General features: G+C 44.0%; 1 protein-coding gene across 1 annotated transcript in view; it reads left to right on the forward strand.

Annotated features, from left to right (window-relative positions):
* LOC147702831 (teneurin-2) overlaps positions 1 to 26,144 on the forward strand; it is a 1,317,719-nt gene that overhangs the window by 825,364 nt on the left and 466,211 nt on the right. The window contains exon 6 of the mRNA XM_086931409.1: positions 20,074 to 20,196. Within this exon, the coding sequence (XP_086787535.1) occupies positions 20,074 to 20,196 (123 nt within the window). The remainder of the gene's footprint in view (positions 1 to 20,073; positions 20,197 to 26,144) is intronic.

A 26,144-nucleotide genomic window follows, 5' to 3' on the forward strand; every position in this document is an offset into this window, starting at 1 on the left:
AACTTGCATTTGGGACCTAATTTGATGACCCAGTGGGTACCCTAAATGCCTGAATTATCATTATGGGGACCATTTCTGGACACCATGAACCATACCTCTCAAAATTTCCGGTTCTGTGGTAGAGGTGCCTATGGAGTACAGGTTCTTTCTACATATTTTGGCGCTTCTTACCCTAAAAGTATCATGGGATAAGCAGAAATATGATTACACAATGCTGAGAGAAAATCTTGACTGTCTTAGTTATTCACGCATGGAAGTTGGAAACCCGAAAGCTTTGTCACAAACTAGACCTTGATTCCATGCACCTTTGTAAGAGATTCATGCATCAACAACTAGTCACAGGGCAAAATCCCAATGGAGTAATTTTCATCCTTCTAAGGCAGTAAATAAGTGGCACTAAAACACAGGCTCTCTACAGTGCTGGTAGGTTTTAATACAAAACTATCTATGTTTTTACCACCATTGCAATATAGTCCTTTAGATATGACTATTATGGATTCAGTCTAGCACAGTGCGAAAGATGTTTTTCACATTTATACTATTACACCACTTTAAATAGTGCCTTTCCTGCAACATGTATTTGTTCAATCTTATGTATCGAAAGAACACACTGCAGGATGGCACTCCTGAATATTGGGATTCATGACAGTAATCAATTGAATTGCTTCTTGTGCAACAGCAGACATAAACTAATCTCAATTGGGTACATACATTAAGATAAGGAATTGCGATTCCTTAATAGTGATTTTTAAGGAATCGCTATTTAGAAGTCGCAATTCCTTATGCATGTAGGTTTTTCAAAATTAATAGCAATTCCTGCCCATTCCCTAATAGCGAATGCACGATTTACTACCAGTGTATGCTTTCCTATTCATTCCTATGGGCCTAGAGGCCCATAGGAATGAATGGGAAAGGATTCGCAATTTGCAATTACCAAATAAGTAATCGCAAATTGCGACTGCAATTGCAAGGGTGCTAGGGGACCTAAGGCCACTGTGATGCACGCCCCAAAAAGGGTAAGTGTGCATATTTTGAACACATACATGCCCTAAGGCCATGTGTATGTGCCACACGGCACTTAGAAAAATGCTACTTTGTGCATTTTTCTAAGGATTTGCAAAATAACATCAGCTTGAAGTTAATTTGTGATTCCTTAATCAATCAATCAATCAATACACTTGTAGAGCGTGCTACTCTTACATGAGGGTCTCAAGGCGCTGAGGGGGGGCGGGAGGAGTGCCGCTACTGCTCAAAGAGCCAGGTCTTGAGGTGTTTCCTGCATGTGAGATGGTCATGGGTCAGTCATAGGTGGGCGGGGAGGGAGTTCCACATCTTGGCCGCCAGGTAGGAGAATGATCTTCCTCCGGCGGTGGTTGTGCGGATCTGTGGGACGGTGGCGAGGGCGAGGTTGGCGGAGCGGAGTTTGTGTGTTGGAGTGTAGAATGTGAGGCGGTTGTTGAGGTATTCGGGACCTATGTCGTGGAGCGCTTTGTGTGCGTGGGTGAGGAGCCTGAACGTGATCCTTTTGTTGACGGGGAGCCAGTGCAGGTCTCTCAGGTGGGCTGATATGTGCCTGTGGCGGGGGAAGTCGCATTGTGAAAATGCTTCTTGCATTACAATTAGCGATTTGCAAATTGTGATTCCCTAAATGCATTTGCAAAATAGGTAATCTCAAAATTTGTGATTGCTTATTTTGCAAATGCATTTAGGGTTGATGCATCGCAAATGGCTTTTTACCGGTCACAAACGGGCTGATACTGCGAATTGGCCCGTTTGCGACTGGTAAAAAGTTTGATGCATATGCCCCATTGTGTTTAGGTGGCCAAGTGATAATGTTTATTAATTCACTGTTTACTGTTGCAAACACAATGCTTTTATTGGACCATTTTGAGTTTCGGAATCTGGAATGAGGAATATCACGATTAAATCTTTTTTCCACGTTTTTCCCCCCAAATCCCATTGCCTTTCTTGTGCTTATTTTCACCGGATTATTGTAGGTAGATATGTGTCTGCCAATATTGGCCCACTTGGAATGAAGAGTTGTCAGCCTCAAACCCAATTACCTAAGCCAGAAGCCAGTGCAGAGTCTCAGAGTTCATGTACATTTGTCAACTCCTAACGTGCAAATGTTCGCCAAAATGAAAGGAGCCTGTGAGCCATCTCAGCTCTGTAATCACAGCCTGTGACCTACATTCTGCGGGGAAACAAAAATAGGTGTTATCATGAGTGAAGGAAGAGTCGCTCTAACCATTGATCTCAGAGAAACCTTTACCTCGTAGCTGCGGAATTATTTTCCAAGGGCTTTTTAATATATCTTTTTTGTCTGAATACTCATTGCAGCATACATATAGAATGGTTAAAGAGACGTGTCTGAAGGTCAAGAGTAATATTATTAATATTTCACAGTAAAGATAAAATAACTGATTCTGCAACTGTTTGCCATGCATTTTACAAGATTATACATATTACATTTCAGCATACCCGAAACAATATAGGATACTCAAAGTGGCCGGGCAAATTCACAGCTGTCAAGTGCGATCACGAGTGCCCATAGCTACAAAGGGAATACTAAAACTACAATTCCCAGCATGCTTAGCTGGGAAATAGGGACTTTCAAAAAGCATACCTGTCAAGTGTCAGTCACTCTTTGATCCAGTCCTGGCTTTTTAGCCAAGAGCCCATTGTTCTAAGGGACTTGTGTTTTCACTTTTAACATTCTAAATATACGCGTAAAAATCACAGCATGAAAAGGGTTGTTAGCTAAAACCCAGAGTGGGCTGGAGTTCTTTCACATGGTGCATGGCTACAGGGCAGCTAAAGGACCATCAACCCCCATGTCATAGGGCCAGCTGAAATGAATGCCATGTGAGAGTCATACACCTCTTTTAAAATTATTTATTTTGAGCTCAGAGTGCATTTTATTGACAACAAAATCTATGCAGCTTCCATTCACCATTCACAGGAGCATTGGGGGCCCTCAACCATTGAACAGGTGTAACAGCGAGGCTGGGATTGCTAAGCTCTCAGTGTGCTTCCATTCAGAGTCTGCCACGTGTGTGCATCGCATGTTCAAAATTACTTGGGGGTGGCTGGGCTGATCCAAATGTCATTCATCTAAGAAGTTATATTTACTTCTCAAGGTATGCTTAAGGACTATTGTGTAGGCAAGTAAATATAAGTATATGTTTAATATATTTAACTCCATATATATGTACATTGACAATATGTGCGTGTAGATAGATCATTCTTTGTGTACTAAATCAAATTGTTGCAATACTTGCACCCTTGTGCATATAAATGCAGTTCGCCATGAGAATTGGTCCAAATTACGTTTTATTTAGCAAACAGAAACAGTGAAGCATTTCAACCACTACCAGTCTTGGTCACAACTAAAGACCAATTTCTTAATTTCTGTATGCAAAATAAAGTTAAAGCTATAAAAATCCCCCTGCAGTGTTTCTATGCCCAAATGTACTATCTATCTATCTATCTATCTATCTATCTATCTATCTATCTATCTATCTATCTATCTATCTATCTATCTATCTATCTATCTATCTATCTATCTATCTATCTATCTATCTATCTATCTATCTATCGCCCTCTATCTATCGCCATCTATCTATCTATCGCCCTCTATCTATTGCCATCTATCTATCTGTCTATCTATCTATCTATCTATCTATCTATCTATCTATCTATCTATCTATCTATCTATCTACATATATATATATATAATTGTGTACATGTATATACACATATATTTACTCTTCCCACGTACATATATATTTATGTGTATCCAGCCCGTCTACATGAGTGCTTAGCTGCACAGAAAGGCACACAGACCAGGAATCAGCACGCCCAGGCGAGGTCAGATATCCAACTGTTTAATTTTTATTCATCATGTGGTTGAAAAGCTGTCATCAGACGCGTTTCGGGCACGTCCGTGCCCTTGCTCACTGACAAATGACAGAATGAAATAACACATTATTTAAAACCATATCAATTACACCATTTCGCGCCAAGCAGATCATCGACATAGAAACCGGACTAATGGTTCACTTGTAACGTTATTTGGTCACAAACGTGGGCGCCATCTTAAGACATGCAATGTTACTGTGACAAGTCAATCACTGAACGTCAATTTATGACAAATTTGGACTCTCTAAATAGACGAAATTTAGTGATACTGTTCAGTGGATAAATAAAATATTTACCTATGATACAAATATCAAATCATCTCTATTTTTCAATAAGCATAACATTACTAGCAGTCATATTTGAAAATGGTTCATAACTTTGATGTTGGCCCTTAGTTAACCACTTGTTGAAGTATACATATAAGACAATGAATTATTGGAGTTCGTACACGTTATGAATTAACAAGTTGTGACGGTCCTATAGATAGCAACAAGATACCTGTGTTCTTGCGTTAGTATAAAAAAACATTCATTTCGAAAAAAAGAGAGAGATATATCTAATCATATATGTTGGTGTCATAAACAACGAACAATGCCATAGTTATCATTTGTACAAATACGCTATGGATAACAACATCTACATACATAGTACTCGTTACTCATAGGTCGAAACAAACAGGTTAAATTCGTATAATCATATTAGACATGAACAACAGGGATCCGCAAGGACTAACTGGAAATGTGACGAAACCAACATGCAAATTCATTGTGCTGTTTGGATATGCTAGGTCTCAGTTATGTCTGCTATACAATAGGCGACTTAAATTGCTGACATGAATAATGGTAAATGTGTTACCTTCATAAAGGTGCATAAAAAAATATATATAAGTGCTAATTTGAGGATCAAATAAATAAATATTGTTTGAAAGTGCATAAGTGCTGTGAACATATAAAGTGAAAAAAATATTTTTTCATTGTTAATAATCATCTTATTGACTGTGGGGTTGTAAGTTTCATCACATAAATGTACAGGCAGATGGACATAGGGTCTCTTCTCTAAAAGTAATAAGGTCAATATTTGATGCCCTTATTCATATGGCTAATGGCAGTACAGACAGCCGGGAACAGTTCACAAAAAGTTGTGTAAGTCTTCCCCCATGTTTAAACCCCCCGGGCTCTTGCTGTTGAGAAGAACTATATAGCGGGACTCAAGTTGCCTCAGTTGTTTCTCATAGTTACCTCCTCTCCTGTTGGTGGCTACAGCATCAATGACATAATATTTCAAATGCGCTAAGTTTTTGTTATGTATCATTTGAAAATGTCGGGCCACCGGATAACTCTGATCCGCGTGTAAAATTGCACGGAGGTGCTGCAATATTCGTTGATGCACCGGTAGTTTGGTGCTACCTACATACTGCAAATTGCAGCTACAGGTAAGAACGTATACTGCTAATTCTGTGCGGCAAGTGAAATGGTCGCGTAGGGGGACGGGGTTGACTTCAAAAGGGGTTGTGTATGATCTTGTATTTACACCAAATTTGCAAGCTCTGCATGAGCTGCAACAATAGAAACGCCTGCATGGGGACAACCATTTGTTGGCCTTAATGGTCTCAGGACTGGTTTTAACTAAGTCATCATGCATGGTATACGCCCGCCTGAATGTCACAGTTGGTGAAACAGGCATGATGTCTCTAAGCACCTGATCTGATAGGATAAAGGGCCACTGTTGTTTAATGATTTTAGTGATTTGTTTGGATTGGCGGCTGTATCCTGTGATAAGTCTAGAAGTGTTGGTGTCTCCTGACTGTGTGGCATGGACATGGTTGTCTCTATCAGGCTGCAATAACTCTGATCTCACAAGTTGGTTTGCTCTTCTCATAGCCGAATCTAACAGAGCTGCTTTGTATCCACGGCAGATCAAACGTGCCCTAGCTTCTTGTTGGCATCTGTCTCTTAACATAGGGCAACTGCAGGCTCTGTGGATGCGTAAGAACTCCCCATAGGGGATGCTCTTAATGGTGTGATTAGGGTGAAAGCTTGACGCGTGTAGGATTGAGTTGACGGAAGTTTCCTTCCTAAATAGGCTGGTGACAATCTCATTCCCCATGATGTCAATTTTCACATCCAAAAAACTAGCTGTGGTGTTGCTAATGTGTGATGTGAAATGGAGATTTAAGTGATTTACATTGATGTTATCAACGAACTGCCTGGCCAATTCCTCAGTCCTTCTCCAAATGATGAAAATATCATCTATATATCTCCAGTATTTTTGTACAATATTGGACCACATTTCTTTATGTTCCCCCTTGAGTACATGTTTCTCCCACCAGCCTACGTGGAGCCCCGCGTAGCTGGGGGAGAAACACGACCCCATGGCGACACCCCTCGTTTGGCGAAACACATCATTGTTAAACAGGAAAGTATTGTTGTTCAAACATTTCTCTTTCATATGCATGAGCATTAGACTGTGCTCCAATAACTCAACAGGGCGTTTGTCCAAATAGAACTTCATAGCGCGTAAACCATCTGTGTGCACTATGCTGGTGTATAGGGTAGATATATCCAATGTTAAAAGTAGATATTCATCATGAGGTTCCGTGACAATTGTAAGTGGTGTTTTCGACTCATACGAATATGGTCGAGCCTGGTATCTATGAACCGCAAATGACGAGTTTAGTAGCTGTGCGCAGTTTCGCTGTGCTCACTTACACCGTTCGTTTGTTATATGGGTTTTTCATCTGTACCCACGGGTTCCATCTTAGATACGGCATCCATTTTGTCTCTTGCCCTCAAGTAGCCAGCGAACGGACGATGTCCGCTTCGCGACCCTGGGACTCCCAAGATATTTGCGGAAGACACATGTTCTTTGTAAGTGTCTTTATGACGAGGGGGATGCTACTGTAAGGCAGATGGCGCCGCTCGAGGCTCATCTTGCCGCACGGACTTATTGTCTCAGCCGTGCATCTCATTAGGCACGTCCCTTTGATGCCTGTATCTCGTGTTTCCCGATACCTCCCCTTTTACACCCTTTCCGATCTCCCCACTGTCTCCGTCTTCCTCTACACCTGTCCTTGTTCCTACTTCGATCTGTTTTACTGCTGATTGGAATTCGCTAATGGTGGGAAGATGGTTTTTACAGTTGGGAACCGCCAAATGTTTCCGCACTTATGTTCCGGACCTGATGTGTTTCAAAGTGACCAAAGCGACCCCTCTGGGGGATAATGATGGGAACCGGGTTGTAAACTTTTGTGTTCAATGTTATCCTATGAGTAAAAACTGTATAAAAGGAACGATCCACAGAACCAATTTGAAGCAGTCTCCCCAAGTTGCACATGGTGTACTTGTCGTGACTTCTGTGTTCCCTGCAGCAAATAAACCTTGAATCTTTGACGTCGAAGGAAGTGTCCCGTGTCTCTGTGATTCGTACGCCGGAGCAGGTTACCCACGAAGGTTTCAGGTGTTGTGCCCTGGCACCGCTGGGTCTTAAAGAACCCAGTCCTTCAGTTGGCGCCCAACGTGGGGCTGCATCAGTGGTACCGGTCCAAGCCCGACGATCGTGAGGAACTTCGTGTGAAATCTCCGAGGGAAAGTGCACTCCGCTTCATCGATCCTGTTGTCGAAATAAGTGGCCCGAAGACTTTTCCCGCGAAGATTCCCGCCTCCGGACGGCTGCGACGGACTGCTGCCCTGACTGTAGACCTGTTTTGGCGCCTGGCGTAGACCTTGGTATAGCGAGACGATTGACGGGCCTTCCTGGTGACGCCATCGATTTTTGAGTTAAGTATTTGTGGGTCGCTCCCATAGTTCTTGGTTGTTGACACTTTAGCGAGTGTTTTTGTTGTTAGCGCTGTGTGAGTGTTTTTGTCGGTGACACTTTGCTAGCGTACTTTGTTGTGTTGTTTGACGACTGCAGCCGCCAAAAACCGAGGGTTTTTGTTCTTTGCTGGGACTTGGTAAATCCCGTAACCCTTGAAGTTTGTGAAACTCGGCTAGTGTGCAGGATGCCTGGTCGCAGTACTTTGTTTAGTTGTTTCAGACCTTGTGGTATGGATTCCCGACTGGAGGACTCGTGTCCGATACCTCCGGTTGGAACTCCCACTTATGAGCTCTATAGTAAACATGGGCTAGGCCCAATTACCTTTAACGATTATTGGATTAAATACACAAAGAAGGACGGCGACCTTCGTTGGCCACCTCATGGTAGCTTCGAGGCCCCGATCCTAGATAACTTGGAGATTAAATTGTTCGAAAGAAAGTCAAGGCCGGCCATGTTTGATGCCTTTCGGTTGTGGCGTACGGAAGCCCGACAGAAAGACATCAGACAGACTAAACGTAATCAGCGAGATAATGTTGCTACCATAGTGAAGAAAGCAGAGCAGTTTCAGCATGATAAGGAGGTTAAGGATAAGGAAGTGTTTGACCGATTACAGCGTATGACTGTAGATAAATGTTATCCTGCTTTGCCTACGGAGTCGGAAAAGAAGGAAGAGCCAGTTGAGGATCCTTTAATGTCTTATCTCATGAAGTCACCACCTCCGTACGTACAGGGTACCACAGTTCCTGTGGTCCCTGCCGTACCTATTCTTCCACCTATTCCTCCTCCGCCTGTTCCTCAACCTGCACCCGTTCTTCCGACTGTTCCTGCTCCTTTGTCTGTTTCTATTCCTACTGCTCCTCCGCTTCCACATACTCCTGTTCCCGCTACTGCTCCTGCTACTGCTCCTGTTTTGTTAACTCCTGCTGTTGCTACTGTTTCTACTCCTTCTCTTGTTAGTCCTGTGTCTTATTCTTCTCCTTCTACTCGTAGTCGTAATTCTCCTCTTGCGGCTAGTTTCTTTCATTCGCTCGGACCTGTTCATGGGTCCGCTGGTTCCGATGGTCCCCAGCGACGTAGTCAGCTTCCTGGTAATAGAGAACGTGCTTCGTTATACAATATGGCGATGGGTTGGATGGTAAATCCTCAGAGAAGTCCACCCCGTGTTGTCCTCGAAACATTTTGTCAATTCAATGTACCAACCCAGAGATATGTGTTTAATGAAATGTGTAAGTTCCTTCACGATCAGATAGCGGCTGATGCGCCTGGCGAGGTGCTCACCGCACTGTCTGATCTTCAGCTTCAGTTCGCAAATGGGCTGATAGTGGATACTAACGTTCGACGTGCTGTCGAGCGGTTGCTATCTTTTCGTCCCGCTCCTATACCTCAAGCTTTGTTTGTTGAGGATGTCGAAAGACTGCCAGATGAGTCTGGCCAATATCCCATGCGTGAAGTTCCACCGGTTTGGATGCCGGGTAACCCCGCAGCTGCCCCTCCGGTCCCGCCGTATTTCCAGAGAGTGTGGATACACCTCCCATGGAAACGATCGGAAGTGTTGCAGGTGAAGCAATCTTTGCCTGACCCTCGCAAAAATCCTGCAGGGTATTACAAAGAGTTATCGCAGCTCGTAGATGCCACGGTAATGAATCTTGCCGATATCGACATGTTGTTCGGCAATGTCGTACCGCAACCGGTATGGGCTAAGATTCGCCAGGAAAATCATCCGGCTGAATTAGGTGGTGCTTGGGCTGCCATTGTAGCGGCAGATGCTGGACAAGTGGCTGCTACTAAACCTGACCAGTTGATTCTTGACCTTCCTCAAAGAATTATTACGCTAATGAAAACTCTTATGCCAGCTATGAAGGTAAATTGGGACAAATTGTCAGCCTGTAAGCAGAAGAAAGATGAGAGTGTTTCCGACTTCTTTACGAGGTTCGAGGAAGCATTCATCGACCATAGTGGTCAGGATATGGGTACTGAGGGTGGTCAGAGATTGTTTGTGGATAAATTTGTTTCGAATTTATTGCCCGATTTGAGCAATAAATTAAAGAATTCGGAAAGTGCATGGGCCGTTTCTACTTCTGCTCAGATATTGGCTACGGCACAATACTATGAGAATAGAGAGAAAGAAGAGAGCGACCGTGCTGACAAAAAGACGAAGGAACTGAAAACTAAAGTGTTGCTTCAGCAAGCGTATCCTCCACGTTCAAATCAGAATAATTCGCAACAAAACAGATCGCAGTCGCAATCGAACAGATCCCAAACTCGTAATGACTCCTCCTCCCAAAGATCCTCGTTAGGGTACAATCAATGTGCTTATTGTAGACAGGAGGGACACATTAAATTCAATTGTCCTGTTCTAAATGAACGTAATAGTGGTAATTCATCTAGAGGAGGTCGTGGTGGTTCGCAGCAAACATCACGTGGTAGAGGTCGTGGTGCTCAGACTGATCGTTCAGATAACTCATCTAATTCTAATAATTGTTTCGATCAACGTGGATCATCGCAAGGACGATCTGCGCAGTACAATGTAGACGATTATTACGTCGATCAGGGAACTGACGACTGTAACTACTAGGACAGCCGAAGACAAGGAGAGGGAGTGGTATCAGTTCCGGTTGATCAGAGAGGGCCTTACGTCGCAGTTGCTACATCGGGCGTCGTTGAGCCTTTTCTGTTGGACACTGGTGCAGCGAAAAGTTCTATCATGCATTCGAAACTCCCTGGCGCACCTTTGTCTGGCTTAACCAATGTTTCCGTTGGATTCTCTGGCGCCCCTGTTAGCAATCCAGTTTCGCGCCCTTTGCCCCTCAAAATTGGGCCACGTGAGCTAGAAGCTCCGTTGATTTTGACTACGGGTTGTGGTGAAAATCTTTTGGGCTTGGATTTGCTTAAACGTTTGTACGCAACCGTGTATTGTTCTCCTGCGGGTGTAAAGCTTACGTTAGGAGAGAGGGTTGTCTCTCCTATGTATTTGTCCCTCGATAAGCTCCCACCGGAATTGAGTTCTCTTCCTGCGTCTTTGTGGGCAACAGGTCCAAATGACGTGGGCCTACTTGATATCTCCCCTTATGTTGTGCAGTTGAAATCTAATGTGCGATTGCCACGTATTCCCCAATATCGTATCTCCCTTGATGGTGAACGAGCACTGTTGGCGATCATCTACGATTTGATCGAGAAAGATGTTATTGAAGAGACTCGGGGAAACGTGTGCAACAGCCCTGTGCTGCCCATTCTTAAACGTACTGATCCTTCAAAACCACCTGTTTATCGCTTTGTTATCGATTTACGGGAGGTAAATAAGATTGTGGTTCCTCAATTTCCCGTTGTGCCTGACATCACGGCGCTACTGACTCTGATTCCAGCTTCTGCATCATGGTTTTCGGTGATTGATTTGAAAAATGCGTTTTTCAGCATCCCGATTGCCGAGGAGAGCAGGGACCTTTTCGGTTTCTCTCTTGGTGGTCGTAGCTTCCGGTTCACACGCGCTCCTCAGGGCTACTGTGAAAGTCCATCTATTTACAGCCAAGCCTTGAAGGGTCAACTGGATGCGTTTAGGTTGCCGGTCGGTGCAGCCTTGATCCAATATGTCGACGACTTATTGGTGGCTGCTGACACTCAGGACATTTGCAAAATTGCTACGGTGTCGTTGCTGCAACATCTCTGTGAGTTAAATCACAAGGTGTCACCTTCTAAACTCCAATATTGTTGTCAAGAAGTAACCTATCTAGGTCACTTATTGTCAAAGGAGGGAAGGAGATTGACCCCAGAGAGAATTGCAGCAATTGCGCGAATGGCTGTGCCAAAAACCCAAAGAGATGTGCGTGCCTTTCTAGGTATCACGTCGTACTGCAGGCAATGGATTCCTAATTTTTCATTGCTAGCGAAACCATTGGTGGCTCTTACGTGCAAGGATGTTTCGACTCCTTTACCATGGACGGAAGAATGTCAGAAAAGTTTTTCTGGACTGCGTGATTCATTGTGTTCGGCTCCTGTGTTGGGTACCCCTGACTACAGTAAGCCGTTTACATTATATGTTCACGAAAGGGAAGGTTGTGCTTTGAGTGTCTTAACGCAACCTTTTGGTGGTAAGCAACGTCCATGTGCATATTTTTCCTCAACCTTGGACCCGGTAGCTAGAGCATTGCCGAGTTGTTTGAGAGCAACTGCGGCAGCCGCGGTCTCCATCCGACAATCAGCAGGATTGGTCATGGATAATATGCTTACGGTGATGGTTCCGCATGCAGTCGATACTCTTTTGAATCGAACGAAAACTCAGCACTTGACGAGTGCGAGATTGTCTGGGTACGAGTTGACGCTCTTGGCAAGCCATATTCAGATAAAACGTTGTAACGTTCTGAACCCGGCAACTTTGTTACCACTTAGCACAGAGTCAGATGAAGTAGCAGAACATGACTGCTACTTGAGGACTGAAGAGGAAACAAAAGGTCGAGTGGACCTTAAAAACACCCCATTGGAAGATCCAGACGGCACCTTGTATGTGGATGGGTCATGTTTTAAGTTGCCGAATGGCGATGTGACTACTGCTTATGCTGTTGTAACATTGAATACTGTTGTTGAGACTGCAAGGTTGAATCAGAATTCTGCCCAAGCTGCAGAATTGATTGCTCTTACTAGAGCGTGTGTGTTAGCGAAAGGGAAACGTGTGAATGTGTTTACCGATAGCCAATACGCGTTTGGCGTCGCTCACAGTTTTGGACGATTGTGGAGAGAGAGAGGTTTCTTGACGTCGCACGGTATGAAGATACAGCATGGCCAGCTTGTGAATGATCTTTTGGATGCATTGACTTTGCCTACGCAAGTTGCGATTGTTAAATGTAGTGCGCATCGTAAGGTGACGGATGATGTTGGTCGTGGTAACGCGTTTGCGGATGAGACTGCTAAGGAGACTGCCCGGAACCTTAGCACTCGAATGTATGTGACGAGTTCGGTTAGATGGCCTACAGAATCGAGTATGTGTGAAGACACTATCGAGAGTGTGAAAGCAATTCAGAATGAGGCCACCGAGACTGAAAAGATGAAGTGGAAAGAAAGTACGGGAAAGTTGGATGCGAACGGTTGTTGGATTGATTTGTCGGATCAGAAAAGATGGATGTTGCCTGATGCGTATGTGCTGGCCGTTGTGACAATGGCGCATGGGTTAGCACATATTAGCGCGAATGGTATTTGTAAGTTGCTGGCTCCTGTGTGGAAGAATGATGGTATTACGAAATGTGCTGAACGTCTGGTGAAGAATTGCATGGTGTGTATAATGTACAATCCTGGCAAAGGAACCCCAACTCCTCCTGGCAGTTTTGCTCCCCCTTCGTACCCCTTTGAGGTGATTCAATTGGACTTCATCCATATGGAGCGATGCAATAACCTAAAATACGTTTTAGTTGTGGTTTGCGCATTCTCCCGATGGATCGAGGCCTATCCTCTCAAAGACAATACTGCTTTGTCTACTGCGAAAATCCTACTGAAGGAATATTTTCCTCGGTATGGAATGCCTAGAGTCGTGTGGTCAGATAACGGAAGTGAGTTTGTGGGTGGTGTGATGAAGAGTGTGTGTAAGGGCCTTGGAATTAACCAGAAATTCCACAGCGCCAATCATCCCCAGTCAGCTGGATTGGTTGAAGGGTACAACGGCACCCTTAAACTAAAGTTAGCAAAAATTCAGGCTACGACTGGTCTTTCGTGGCCAGATGCTTTACCCTTAGCATTACTGTCAACTAGGGCGACTGTACACTCCCGAGTAGGGCTTAGTCCCTATGAGATAGTGTTCGGCCGTCCTGCGAATGTGTGGGGGGTTCCTAGACCAGGAATGTTTTCTGATCTTGAGTACCCAATGTTGATCGATTATCTACATGACTTGACTGCTAAACTGAGGTTAATTCACCAACAGGTTTACGACGCATTGCCGACGCAGACGGAGGGTCCAGGCCACCAGCTCCAGCCCGGAGACTGGGTGGTGACGAGAAACTTTTCACGCAAAAATAACCTGGACCCGAGGTTCACCGGACCCTACCAAGTGCTCCTGGCCACGAGGACTGCCGTTCGTCTTGAGGGACGTAAGAATTGGGTGCATGCCACGCACACCAAAAGAGTCCCCATCCCTTTGCCGGCAGACCCGTGGGTAAGGAGAGGCATTGCATCATCGGAAACAGAAACATTGCCGGCGTTTGTGCCTTTTAGCGACGCACAGCTTGTTGAAAAACCCTCAGCGCAGCAGAAAGACACTGTTGAACGATTAGCATCAAAAGACTCAAGACCAGAACACTCAACTGATCAGCAGGACGCTGTCTCTTCAACGGATCCTTTGTTTGACGAGCAGACACGTCCTGGGAAAACCCGATACTTTTTGCGATCTCGCACTAAGGACAAATAAAAAGATCTTGCTTTTCTGTATTGACAAGTGCATTATCCCGTTTCCGTGATCAGTTTCGAATATTTATATTACTGTAATAATTTTGTATATATATTGAGCTTCATTCCTTGTATTTTTGCTTTTACAGCTGAGAGACTTTGTTTTTGCATACATACATATTATGCATTGAAGGCCGTAGGGCCGCGCGCGTACTTCCTTCTGGACAGTAGGTCTTGACGCTAGGTTAAAGGCCGTCGGTTCCTGGGAACTCCTGGGGATTGACTATTGCTATACAGAACGAAGTGCGTCAAGAAACGTTGCGGACGGTCGTAGGGAATGGCATTCTCGAAGCTGAATGATTTGGAGGGAGCTCAAGTCCACAGATTCAAGCTGCAGCAACTCAGTCGTACCAAATGTTTCATATTCCAACTGTTTGTATTGTTCTTGACTGCTTCTGCATTATTGGCGGGTGGGGTGTATTACATGATGTCTCACTTCTTGCCTGCTACACCTACTCCTACTCCCGACTCTAATCTTACCTCTACTGTTTCTCCTCATTCCTTTCACATGTTACCGGAACACGAGCAGGCTAGACGTGTAGAATTCCGCAACAATTCCTTTATTCAGCTCCTTCATCAGCATCAGTTAGTGGTTAACACTACTAATTGTTGGGTGTGTGGGTTGATGCCGCATACTACGGATAAGGGAATTCCATATCTGGTGTTACCGTATAGTTCCCAAGGGTCAGCTCGAGCATTTCAAACAATGTTTCGAAGCGCACTGGGTTTCCACCCCATTCGAGAACCACGTTCCCCCTACTCTGGTCCTACTTCGTATCAAAAACCTTTGTCGATAGCAATAGAGGATTTAGATAGCGATATCTATGATCCCTCGCTTATTCCCGAAGAAGAGATACAGGCCTATAGGGTCCTAAGTAGAGGTGAATATAGTGCGTTCACTAGCGAAAAGCAGCTTAAAAACTCGCCTCCGATATGGGTCGTACCTCACACTGGTAATTTTTGTCTCATGGGTCGTGGCCGAAGATCGCAAGCCCGACTTGGAGCAAGTGCTTGCACTGAAAATTACATTCTGCCGATGTCCTCGTCCCCTGTGTTTCTGGCTGCCAAGGGTACATACTTTATCTGCTATGATCGTGCATATGCATGGTTGCCCGCTGACTTCATGGGCTCATGCTTCATTGCAAATCTGTTGCCTCCGATGTTCACTGTAGATGCCGATTATCATAAGACTAGAGTTGTGCGAGGCGTAATTAGCGAAGAGGATACTGCCGGTCAAGAGGCAGGAGACTTTTTCAAGGGTTTCCTCCCGTTTTGGGGACCTATGGTCAATAGTAGGAACCTGAGACAGTTGACTCGGGTGGTAGAATCAACAGCTAATATTACTGCCAGTGCCCTTGGTAATATCACCACAGAACTTCAGGCGGAGAGACTTATGACGTTACAAAACCGTATGGTTTTAGATGTCATCTTAGCAGATCGAGGTGGGGTATGTAAGGTGATCCATTCGAGCTGCTGCATTTTCATTCCAGATAATGCTCCTACTGTCTATCAAGCCATCTCGAGGTTGCATAAGATCTCCGAATCCATACACGTGGATGTAGGGGATTGGACGCTACTTGGATGGTTTTGGGGCCTGATGTCGACTTGGGGTTGGAAGATTCTGATGATCATCGGAGTCGTTGTAGTGTTCCTGTTCACGTGTTGCCTTTGTGTGCAGTGTGGTCCTGCCTTATGTGGCCTCTGTGCTACAACGTGTATGGGACAACCACCTGTTACCAAGGGGACTCGGTTGGACAGAGCTATGCTACAGCAACATCTCGATGGTCTGATGAATATCGAATATGATTCCGACTAGTGCTTGCCTACATGAGGGCAAAAGGAGCGTCTGAGGTTCCGTGACAATTGTAAGTGGTGTTTTCGACTCATACGAATATGGTCGAGCCTGGTATCTATGAACCGCAAATGACGAGTTTAGTAGCTGTGCGCAGTTTCGCTGTGCTCACTTACACCGTTCGTTTGTTATATGGGTTTTTCATCTGTACCCACGGGTTCCATCTTAGATACGGCATCCATTTTGTCTCTTGCCCTCAAGTAGCCAGCGAACGGACGATGTCCGCTTCGCGACCCTGGGACTCCCAAGATATTTGCGGAAGACACATGTTCTTTGTAAGTGTCTTTATGACGAGGGGGATGCTACTGTAAGGCAGATGGCGCCGCTCGAGGCTCATCTTGCCGCACGGACTTATTGTCTCAGCCGTGCATCTCATTAGGCACGTCCCTTTGATGCCTGTATCTCGTGTTTCCAGATACCTCCCCTTTTACACCCTTTCCGATCTCCCCACTGTCTCCGTCTTCCTCTACACCTGTCCTTGTTCCTACTTCGATCTGTTTTACTGCTGATTGGAATTCGCTAATGGTGGGAAGATGGTTTTTACAGTTGGGAACCGCCAAATGTTTCCGCACTTATGTTCCGGACCTGATGTGTTTCAAAGTGACCAAAGCGACCCCTCTGGGGGATAATGATGGGAACCGGGTTGTAAACTTTTGTGTTCAATGTTATCCTATGAGTAAAAACTGTATAAAAGGAACGATCCACAGAACCAATTTGAAGCAGTCTCCCCAAGTTGCACGTGGTGTACTTGTCGTGACTTCTGTGTTCCCTGCAGCAAATAAACCTTGAATCTTTGACGTCGAAGGAAGTGTCCCGTGTCTCTGTGATTCGTACGCCGGAGCAGGTTACCCACGAAGGTTTCAGGTGTTGTGCCCTGGCACCGCTGGGTCTTAAAGAACCCAGTCCTTCAGTCAGACCAAACACATTGTCCCAATTGGTAAAGGAAGTCAGTACTATCTTTGATATATGCAGGAAGTCCGACCACATATTCCTGTAAAAAAAAATCAATGTACTTTGAAGTGTTTTCAAAAACACTGTTAATAGCCGATACTATCGGTCTTCCAGGTACCGGTGATTGCCATCTATCTATCTATCTATCTATCTATCTATCTATCTATCTATCTATCTATCTATCTATCTATCTATCTATCTATCTATCTATCTATCTATCTATCTATCTATCTATCTATCTATCTATCTATCTATCTATCTATCTATCGCCCTCTATCTATTGCCATCTATCTATCCATCTATCTGTCTATCTATCTATCTATCTATCTATCTATCTATCTATCTATCTATCTATCTATCTATCTATCTATATCTATCTACATATATATATAATTGTGTACATGTATATATACATATATTTACTCTTCCCACGTACATATATATTTATATATAAATATTGCCCACAGCGCTTCCCCACTCAGGAAGAATTATCACGGACAACTCGCATGGATTTGCAGGTAATTTATTTGCAGATCAGACTGCACAGCAACGCGTTTCGACTTTCGTCTTGGTCACGCTGAAAGTCGAAACGCGTTGCTGTGCAGTCTGGTGTGCGAATAAATTACCTGCAAATCCATGCGAGGTGTCCGTGATAATTCTTCCTGTGTGGGGAAGTGCTGTGGGCAATATTGTACAGGGCTGCCGGTGCCCTGATCACGGACCGCCCTGTGAGACGGCTTCTTTCATGACCGGAGCTGTTGTTGTTTATATATAAATATGTCTATATTTATTTATTTTCACTGAACAAAACAAAGGTTACAGGGACGTTATAGTTAGGCTCAGATTTAATTTGTACAAAACCATAGAAATTAGGCAGTTATTGTTACCTGGGGTAACTAGAACTTACGCCCCCGTAATGCACTGCTTATGACATCACATATTACATTACCCCTGATACGGTCAGTGACATCACTAATCACATTTCCAATGGCATCACTGAATCGAATACACACACAAACATATATAATCATCAATGCAAATGGAAGTAGATTTAGAAATAGTCAATCTAGAATTTCTATGCCAACTTATCTTCACAATATGGCTCTTGATATTTTGCTCACACTAATTTTGTAGCACGACAAATCTGTCCTCGATATTCTGACGTACAACCTCTCTTCAATCTATAGAAAGACAATGATACAACACAAAGTTCAAAGTTGAGCAGTTTGTCAGTAACCTCAAACCGCCATTGACTTACGCCTACAATCATGCATGGGATGTTATCTTCAGACATTGTCATGAGGGCCTCAACATATCCTTCTGTTCGCCAGCATAGGTGTGAAAAATGAGCATTCATTTCCTCTGCTCATGGGAAGCAAAAGAAACAGTCATCCTTGACATGTGTAGGTCTCTGTGAGAACGTGAGTGCAGGGGAGAGTGGAGGACATGAATGAGATGACGCAGAGTGTAAGGGATGTTAAGGTGCATGAGATGACAGAAGAGGTTTGCAAGGGAAAGCAGTGACAGCCGCTGGAAACGCGGAGAATGAATGTATAAACTGACTTGTTGAGAGCAGGAACACATTGGTAAATGAAAGGGCTCAAAGTGACCACAGCAGGAATAGCACAATGTGATGTCAGCAGGAGTTTCATGCATTAACAGCATTTACAGAGGTACAGCTTGCAGAGAACGCATGTGTAGAATCTACACAAAGTGACAGAAGTAGAACAGCAGCATATAACAGCGGGATGCAGAGTGACAGCAGAACTCCAGAGTCCCCGCAGCAGCACTTTCACAGAATGACAAAAAAATACCAACATCGTCATGAATGAAAATAGGATGACGAAAAAGATGGGCAACAAGTGTGCTGAGAGGAAATGCAAAAATAACAATTGATGGACAGAATACTGAACAATGTCATTCACCACAGTACAGAGATATGGTCCTAAATCCATTCTTTCTTCCCTCACCACGCTATTCCAGTTTAAACCAAGCCATATGCAAATCAGTCTCGACCCTGCGCCCAGTGGGAACAGTCCAACCTGAGCAGCGAGGCCAGCTCGCCCCTGGACTGGAAACAAGCACCCTGGGAGTGGTTTTGGGGTATCACATCTCATCAGCCTCGTTAGCTTGACTCCATTGGCATGTACTGCATGGGACCGACGTCTAGGCATACTCCTCCCACTTGGGGTGGTAAATGCAAAAAGAACAATTGATGGACAGGCACTAAACGAGCGTGGTGGCTGCACTCACATATTTACACGCTCAGTCACTTACACACGCATTTTTGTAGATTAAGCATAGGCTCCAGGGTTCTATGTGTAACCTACATGCCACAGGTACCTTAAGTAGGGTAGTTTTCTGCGAGCATGGACGCTTCCAATACTGCTGCAGTGGGGTGTCTGGTGTGCTACAGGGGCAAGACTGATTTGCATATGGCTGGGTCTAAACTGGAACAGCATGGGGAGCAAAACAACGATGGATTTAGGCCCAGATCTCTGTATTGGGGTGAATGTATGACATTATTTAACATTCTGTCCATCAATTGTTCTTTTTGCATTTTTCTTTGTGGTATTTGGCTTGTGACATAAACTTGGAGAACTCCTACAGCTGTTTCCACCAGATTGCACCTTTTTCTTTGTGTTAGGGAAGCTTGAACTGCTGCTGCCCTTCCTTTACCTGGGCTTTGTTTTAATGCAGCTCTATGCATACCTTTCATAATACAAAGGCTAAAGTAACCGGCAGAGTCAATTCTCTTTTTGAAACAAAATGCAAATGAAGGAGTGCAACATAATTGAACAGCAATTTCCCTGTGACACGTGACAAAGCCACAAGCCCAGAAAGCTAAACGCTGATGCCACATTTTTTGGGTCCATGTTTTTAGCAAGTGAAGTTGTCGTTTTCAACGTGACATTGTCTTAGTGTGATGCAGACGTGGCTGTCAACATGGTGAAATATTCCCGTTGTTCGGTATAATTCTCCGGAGCAGTCCAGGGTGCGCTTGACACTCACTGCCTGTGCATAATTGAAAATTCAATTGCACCCTCTCTTGTTTGGCATTCTAATATGTGGGAATGGCATGTACTTAACGCGTCTTGTCTCCTTTACAGCAATGCACCTTCTCGGACTGAACTGGCAGCTTCAACCAGCCGATGGACACACCTTTAACAATGGAATAAGGACCGGACCACCAGGAAGCGATGATGTGGCCACACTGCCATCTGGAGGCAAAGGTGAGGATTGCAATTGCTGCCTTCTTCCTTTGCGACAGTGAAACCTACTCTGCGGTTGCGTTTTCCTAAATTGTCTCGTTATTTGCTTACTAAATAAACTTGCAGATATTTGTAAAAGATTTAAGTGGAACATGAAGGCACATCTGTGTCTGCCTGTAACTTGGATGACATTGATCACATGTTGTTTAACTTTAGAAACGTGCTTTAGGTAATGCGAGAAGATGGCGCGTGTGCAGAGCTCTGGCAAAATATAATGTCGGTTCTAAAATGCCTTATTTATGAGGGCCTTGCGCCGCCGGTGCGTCACTTTTAACATGGGAAAAAGTGACGCACCTGTGGCGCAAGGCTTTCATAAATGAGGCCCTGTTAGCTGAACTTTGTGACGGTGCCCACTACAGGCAATAAATACATTAATGTAACCTAATATTATTGTTTCATTACCATAACATTTATACACATCTGCTAGTAGCAACAGAGATGTAGCTCCATTTAAACAGATTGCACATGTGGACTTTGTTGTCAGCGATCAAACAGTTGATATTCCTGATCTCAGAATGAACAGCATTTCTTTTCGCTCAGTTTCTTCGATCAGCTGCTCTGTTTTGTGTTTACTGGTACCATACAAATGTGTCATTAAACAAATTACACGTTTAGCTTTGTGTTTTAACCATTTTTGAAACGGTCGTGCGAGCAGTGTTTTCTGTACACGTGTTTTCGCCATGGGCAGACAACACTGCTCTGTGCTGATGCTTGCTTTGAAAATGTTTAGTTTGTTTGTCACCCTCCACCGCAGTGCTACGAAGAACTCCTAGCGTTTAATTACAAGGGAGCACAAAAGAGCAGACTGAATAGACCACACCTTAGGAGATACCCTTACATCATTGGCAGCAAAGTGACTTTCTGTAACACTCTAGGCAATATATAAAAATGTGGTTAATACTACGCATGTAATAAGAACACCATGCAACTTTCCCTCTGGGAATAAATAAGCAAATACAACATTTAAAAATATTAATGATCATGTGAAAAAAGTCACTGACGAGATCTGTGAGGGCATTTAAGAGGTCCAAATCCAATCAATAACATTGGAATAGTAATAATTACTTGTTACACTTGTTTTAAACAGCGCTTCATAACACAACTTTATCTTTTCTTATTTACTAGGGGTTAATATTACAAATTTTAATGGTAGTTTATGCACTGCTCCATTACCCTAACACCGGTCCAGACATGTGACCCACAGATCACACTATATGTCAGAAGAGAGTGCTTAACTCTCTGAGCCATCTTGCCAGCTTGATTATGTTTGTTTAAGTAATATATTCATTACCATTAGGGCACACAAAATACAAAAACCTTTTAGCATTTCTGCCTTGGTGATTACATCCAAAGTCAGACAAAAATGAATGGTTTCTGCATAAAACTGCTGATACAAACTGGCACACATGGATAGAGAAGCTGGATCTGCCAGTGAAGGATGCCAAGGATATTCGACCCTGCCAGCCCACAGGCATGGAAGGGTGTCAGAGAGTCTTGTCTGGCCCAATCCACATAAAACCTAGGGCCTTAGAGTTTGGCGGATGGGATTCTGTATCATATATGTCAATAAGGCGCCAGTTTCACGTCTCCATTCCCTCACATAGGTGCACGTTTGAACTGAATCTACTGAAGTTGAAGGGCTTCTTCTCTTCACTGTCATGCTTAATCCAACTCTTCAGGTGATCTGATGGTGGAATAGTTGCTCTATGCAGCAGTTCTCCCAGCCCATCAAACTCACAGTTCCTTTGCCTCAATTCGAGGTGGCAGGACCAGGGCCGGCTTTAGTGCTGGTGTTGGCCAGTGCAACAATAATTTTTGGCACCCCCACACCTCATGACCGCCTCCTCAGATTCTTTCACTACAGCCAGGCAAAAGTGCCCCTTATCTCTCCAATCATAAGTTATTGCTAAACATAGTGTCCCCCCCTGAAGTCAGTGCCCCCTGTACAGGTCAGCACCCAGTGCGGCCGCACGGGTTGCAATGCACTAAAGCCGGCCCTGGGCGGGACCACAGGTGTTCCAACAATGGAGCCGGTGCCAATTGCAAATGTGAAGGCCTCTGATGGCAGCTCATCCAGCACAAGGCCACTGGCTTCAGAGTGTCTGAAAAGCATCATTTTCTTGAAAGGCACTGGACAGACTCTTTCTTTCACCTGTCCAGAACCGCCATGACAGGCAGGGCGGGATTTTCTGTAGCGGGCACTGGGCATTTCCCCGGTGGGCCACAAGGGTGGGGCTGGTTTTGGGCTCCTGGGGCTGTTTTTGTCACAGGGCCGTTTTTGCAGCATAGCTGCAATATCGGCCCCTTTAACAAAATCGGCCAAAACCAGCCCTGGCAAACAGCTCGGCCGCACCCCCAACACCCCCGGGGGACTGGACGAGCACTTGCGGGGGCCACTGTTTTAGTTCTCTGTCCAGCCCTGATGACAGGTAAGGCAGTCACACACACAAACTCCCTTAATGGTAGGGGCAGTACTTTTTTGAGTTACAAAAGTAAAAACCCATTTTGGAGGGTTCATTCTGCTAAACGAAATCTACTGCCAACTGAGTGCTATGAAATGTCCGTTAACCAGCATTTTAGTTTTTCTGAAAGCGCCTCTTTGGCACTGCCAAGAGCACCTTAGGCAGAATAATGCCTGGCAACTTGGCATGAATCTCTATGCATGGCCGGCATTCATTTCCCTGGATGGCAGAGGTTAGATCCTCTGCTAACAAAGCCTGCCTTTGTGACACCCACCATGTTCTAAAATGGTACCTTGATCTCAAACCCAGCATCAGCAGAGTGATCAAGTAACCATACGTGTACCCTCACCCTTTCAAAATGATGAGGTACCTTTTCTCCACAGACCTCATGAACAGTAATCCAGACTACAGCCCGCCTCAGACTGGGTTTCAGCGGTGCTGTTCTAGCAGAAATCCCAGAAGCAAAACAAGCACTGATCAAAGCTACTTTTCCATCTGCAGGCAAACTTATCAGTGCCACACGAAATCGATCACACCACCCCGCACTGGAGATCTTCACTGGCTGCCATTGATTGCAAGGATGACATTAGAAGTGCGTTGCTTCTGTTGCAAAGGCATTCACAAAGGAACCCTCCCCGACCCATCACAGCTTCCCTCTGTATCCAGCAGCAAAGAGCCCGCAACTTGCTGCACCTTTATGAAACAAAAGTCGGAGCATCTAGTGCCCAGAAGCACTTTTTACATCTGGTCCTTTAGCACATCATGTATCTTCCAAAGGCCCAAGATCAGAATTCTGTCCATCCCTCTTACCTTCAGAAAACACACCTCTCCTTTTTCATGCCTAATTGAACTACTACTCGTTTCCACAATGCACAATGTTCTAATATCTTCATGAAATCATTTACTGTAACTTAGATGGTTCTATGCTTTTTTCACGGTCTTATTGTAATGTTATTAAAATTAGTTATTGGCAGAGTTCCATAAAAACACTATGATGAAAAAGAGCTACTTAAGAGTATTACATAAAAAAAAATAAGATGTGCTGCACAAATCAGAGTCTAGTTATTGGGCAAAATGAGTGTCAAGTACATTGGCCTCAACTGTATTAACCAATATGATCTTCAGAGACAAGAGATCTTTTAACAGTATGAAATCATAACTTGAGATCCAGCCCATAGGAGGCTAGTGAAAACAAAGAATAGAAGTTATTACCTACTGACCTCTTAGACAGTCCTCTAGCTCAGATGTGGTACGTGTTGTGGCCACAGTTTTAGCCTATATAATTCAGAACCTATGGATATGCGGTCTTTAAGAAAATAAATATATGAGTTTTGTGTGTAAAATTTAACCTTTCAGTTAATTGAAGTTTTAGCAAGGTATTTTTCAAGTATATTCTCTTGCAATAAATGAACTAACATAAGCATAACTCCATGATTATACACCATGTAGATTATCAGTGGAAGACTTGTCACAAGAAGTTCAAAATAGTACCTTTGCAATCAGTTTCCATAATGAGGTTGAATCACTAAACCACTCCATTGGCATGGGGCAGGTCCCCTCTCACATACAACATGGTATAAAGCTGCAGAGATACCATGCCAGGCTAGCTAGACCCCTATGGAGACCATTGTACCCAGACTTTCCTAATATGTAGATCAGTGTGGGGCCTTCTCTGCCCTACATGTACCAACCCTCCCTAAAATCTTTGACACCTCTTATTTAGGCAATTTATGTAAATAAAACGATTTTGGAATAACCCATAAATACCTAATAAAAAAGAGCTGCCCATATTCTCTAGTAATTCCATCTAACAATTGTCATTTTCAGCTCATGAATGGGATTTTAAAGGCTTACTTGTTGGAGATAGCACACTCGGAAATGGTGCTTTCCAAGTTGCAACATTGGTCACTTACCATGACGGATCTGTAAATCCCATCTGTGCTTCGTTTGCAATATTACTGGCAGCAAACCAATCAATTAACTTGTGTAATACTTGTTCGCTAAACATTTGCAGCTGGTGTTCAGCAACTAAACTGAGTAGTAGCAGGTAAGGGTGCATGAGACATTTTGATGCAAAGTGGCAAAACATCTGTATGTTGCCAAGCTGCTGTGATATAACCGTTCTGTACTACTGATGTGGCATATTGCAAAAGAATAGACAGGATGGATGCCAGATCAAAAATAATAGGTATGTTCTGGGTCTTGTACTTCCCCTAACCTTTGCACGCCTATCACTGGATACTAGTGGAAGCCTATATTATTCAACACTGTTCCAATTAATCAAATCCCTCATGCCCTAACCAGATTCTGAGATTTAAGTGTCTGCAAATCAGTGGTTGAAAATGTGTAATGAGCACCATAGAATGACTCCGTGATAGCTACATTAATGCTGACCCCTGGGTTACTCGAATCGTTCATAGTGCCATGTAATTTGCAAGAACAGTAATTTTCAAGAACAGTTTATGATCATATCTGCAGTGGCCAAGTGCTGTTTTTCATCTCTGTCCAGCTTCCTGTATTGGAGCTTAACACAAGTCACTTTTGTTAGTGATTCTATGTAATTTTCGAGGGACATCTTACTATCATAGGTTTACCCATATAATTGAAGTCAACTTCTAACTTTTAACATTTCCAGACCTTTCTTGCAAGTACAGGAAATAAAAAAGAAAAAGTAGCAGATGTACAAATCTGCATGCACCAATTGAAAGCGCGTTTGACTTTTTTATTTCTCTAAATGGAAACCATTTTCCAATGTGAAGAAATATTCATTCAGCAATTCTGGGGTTTTTTCAGTGCAGTGTGCCATAGGGTAATAGTGATCGTCGTTGGGTTGGGGAGGGGCGTAGTGCACTTCACCCCATAGATAGCTTTGAGGTATGCCCCAGGTTGCATTCTTCTCCTGACCATCCCATAGGCCGGCGCGTCCTCCGGGAGGTGAGCCCAATCATTGACTGCTGTGAGTTGCAACACCCAGTAATATTTTTGGAAATTGAGAAGCACAAGTCCCCCATCATTCCAGCTTCTGGTCAGTTTCTGGAGTGCTGTGCGATGGGGTCCTCCATCCCAGAGAAGCGAACGAATTGCACTATCAATTACCTGGAAATAGAACTGCGGGAGTAGATAGTGTGTGTTTTTGGAGGACATACAAAAGACTGTCCTCCCAGTCCTCCATCCACCACAGTCCTCTAACACATGGGTCTCTTCTAATCAAGGCGCAAGGCGCTCCAAGACTAGTGTGTAAATCAGGGGTGAAAGCGGGCAGCCCTCTTACGTGCCCCGGTGGAGATGGAACAATGCAGACGTGCCCCCATTGATCATTGTCTGTGCGAGAGAATCTGAGTACAAGAGCCGGATCCAGGACATAAAGCAGGTGGATCAATTAATTTATCACTTTGATTAATCAGGTGGTCAACAGTTTCGCCAAAATCTTCACTTCAGCGTTTAATA

Source organism: Lissotriton vulgaris, chromosome 7 (genome assembly GCF_964263255.1).
Source record: "Lissotriton vulgaris chromosome 7, aLisVul1.2, whole genome shotgun sequence".
NCBI lineage: Eukaryota > Metazoa > Chordata > Amphibia > Caudata > Salamandridae > Lissotriton > Lissotriton vulgaris.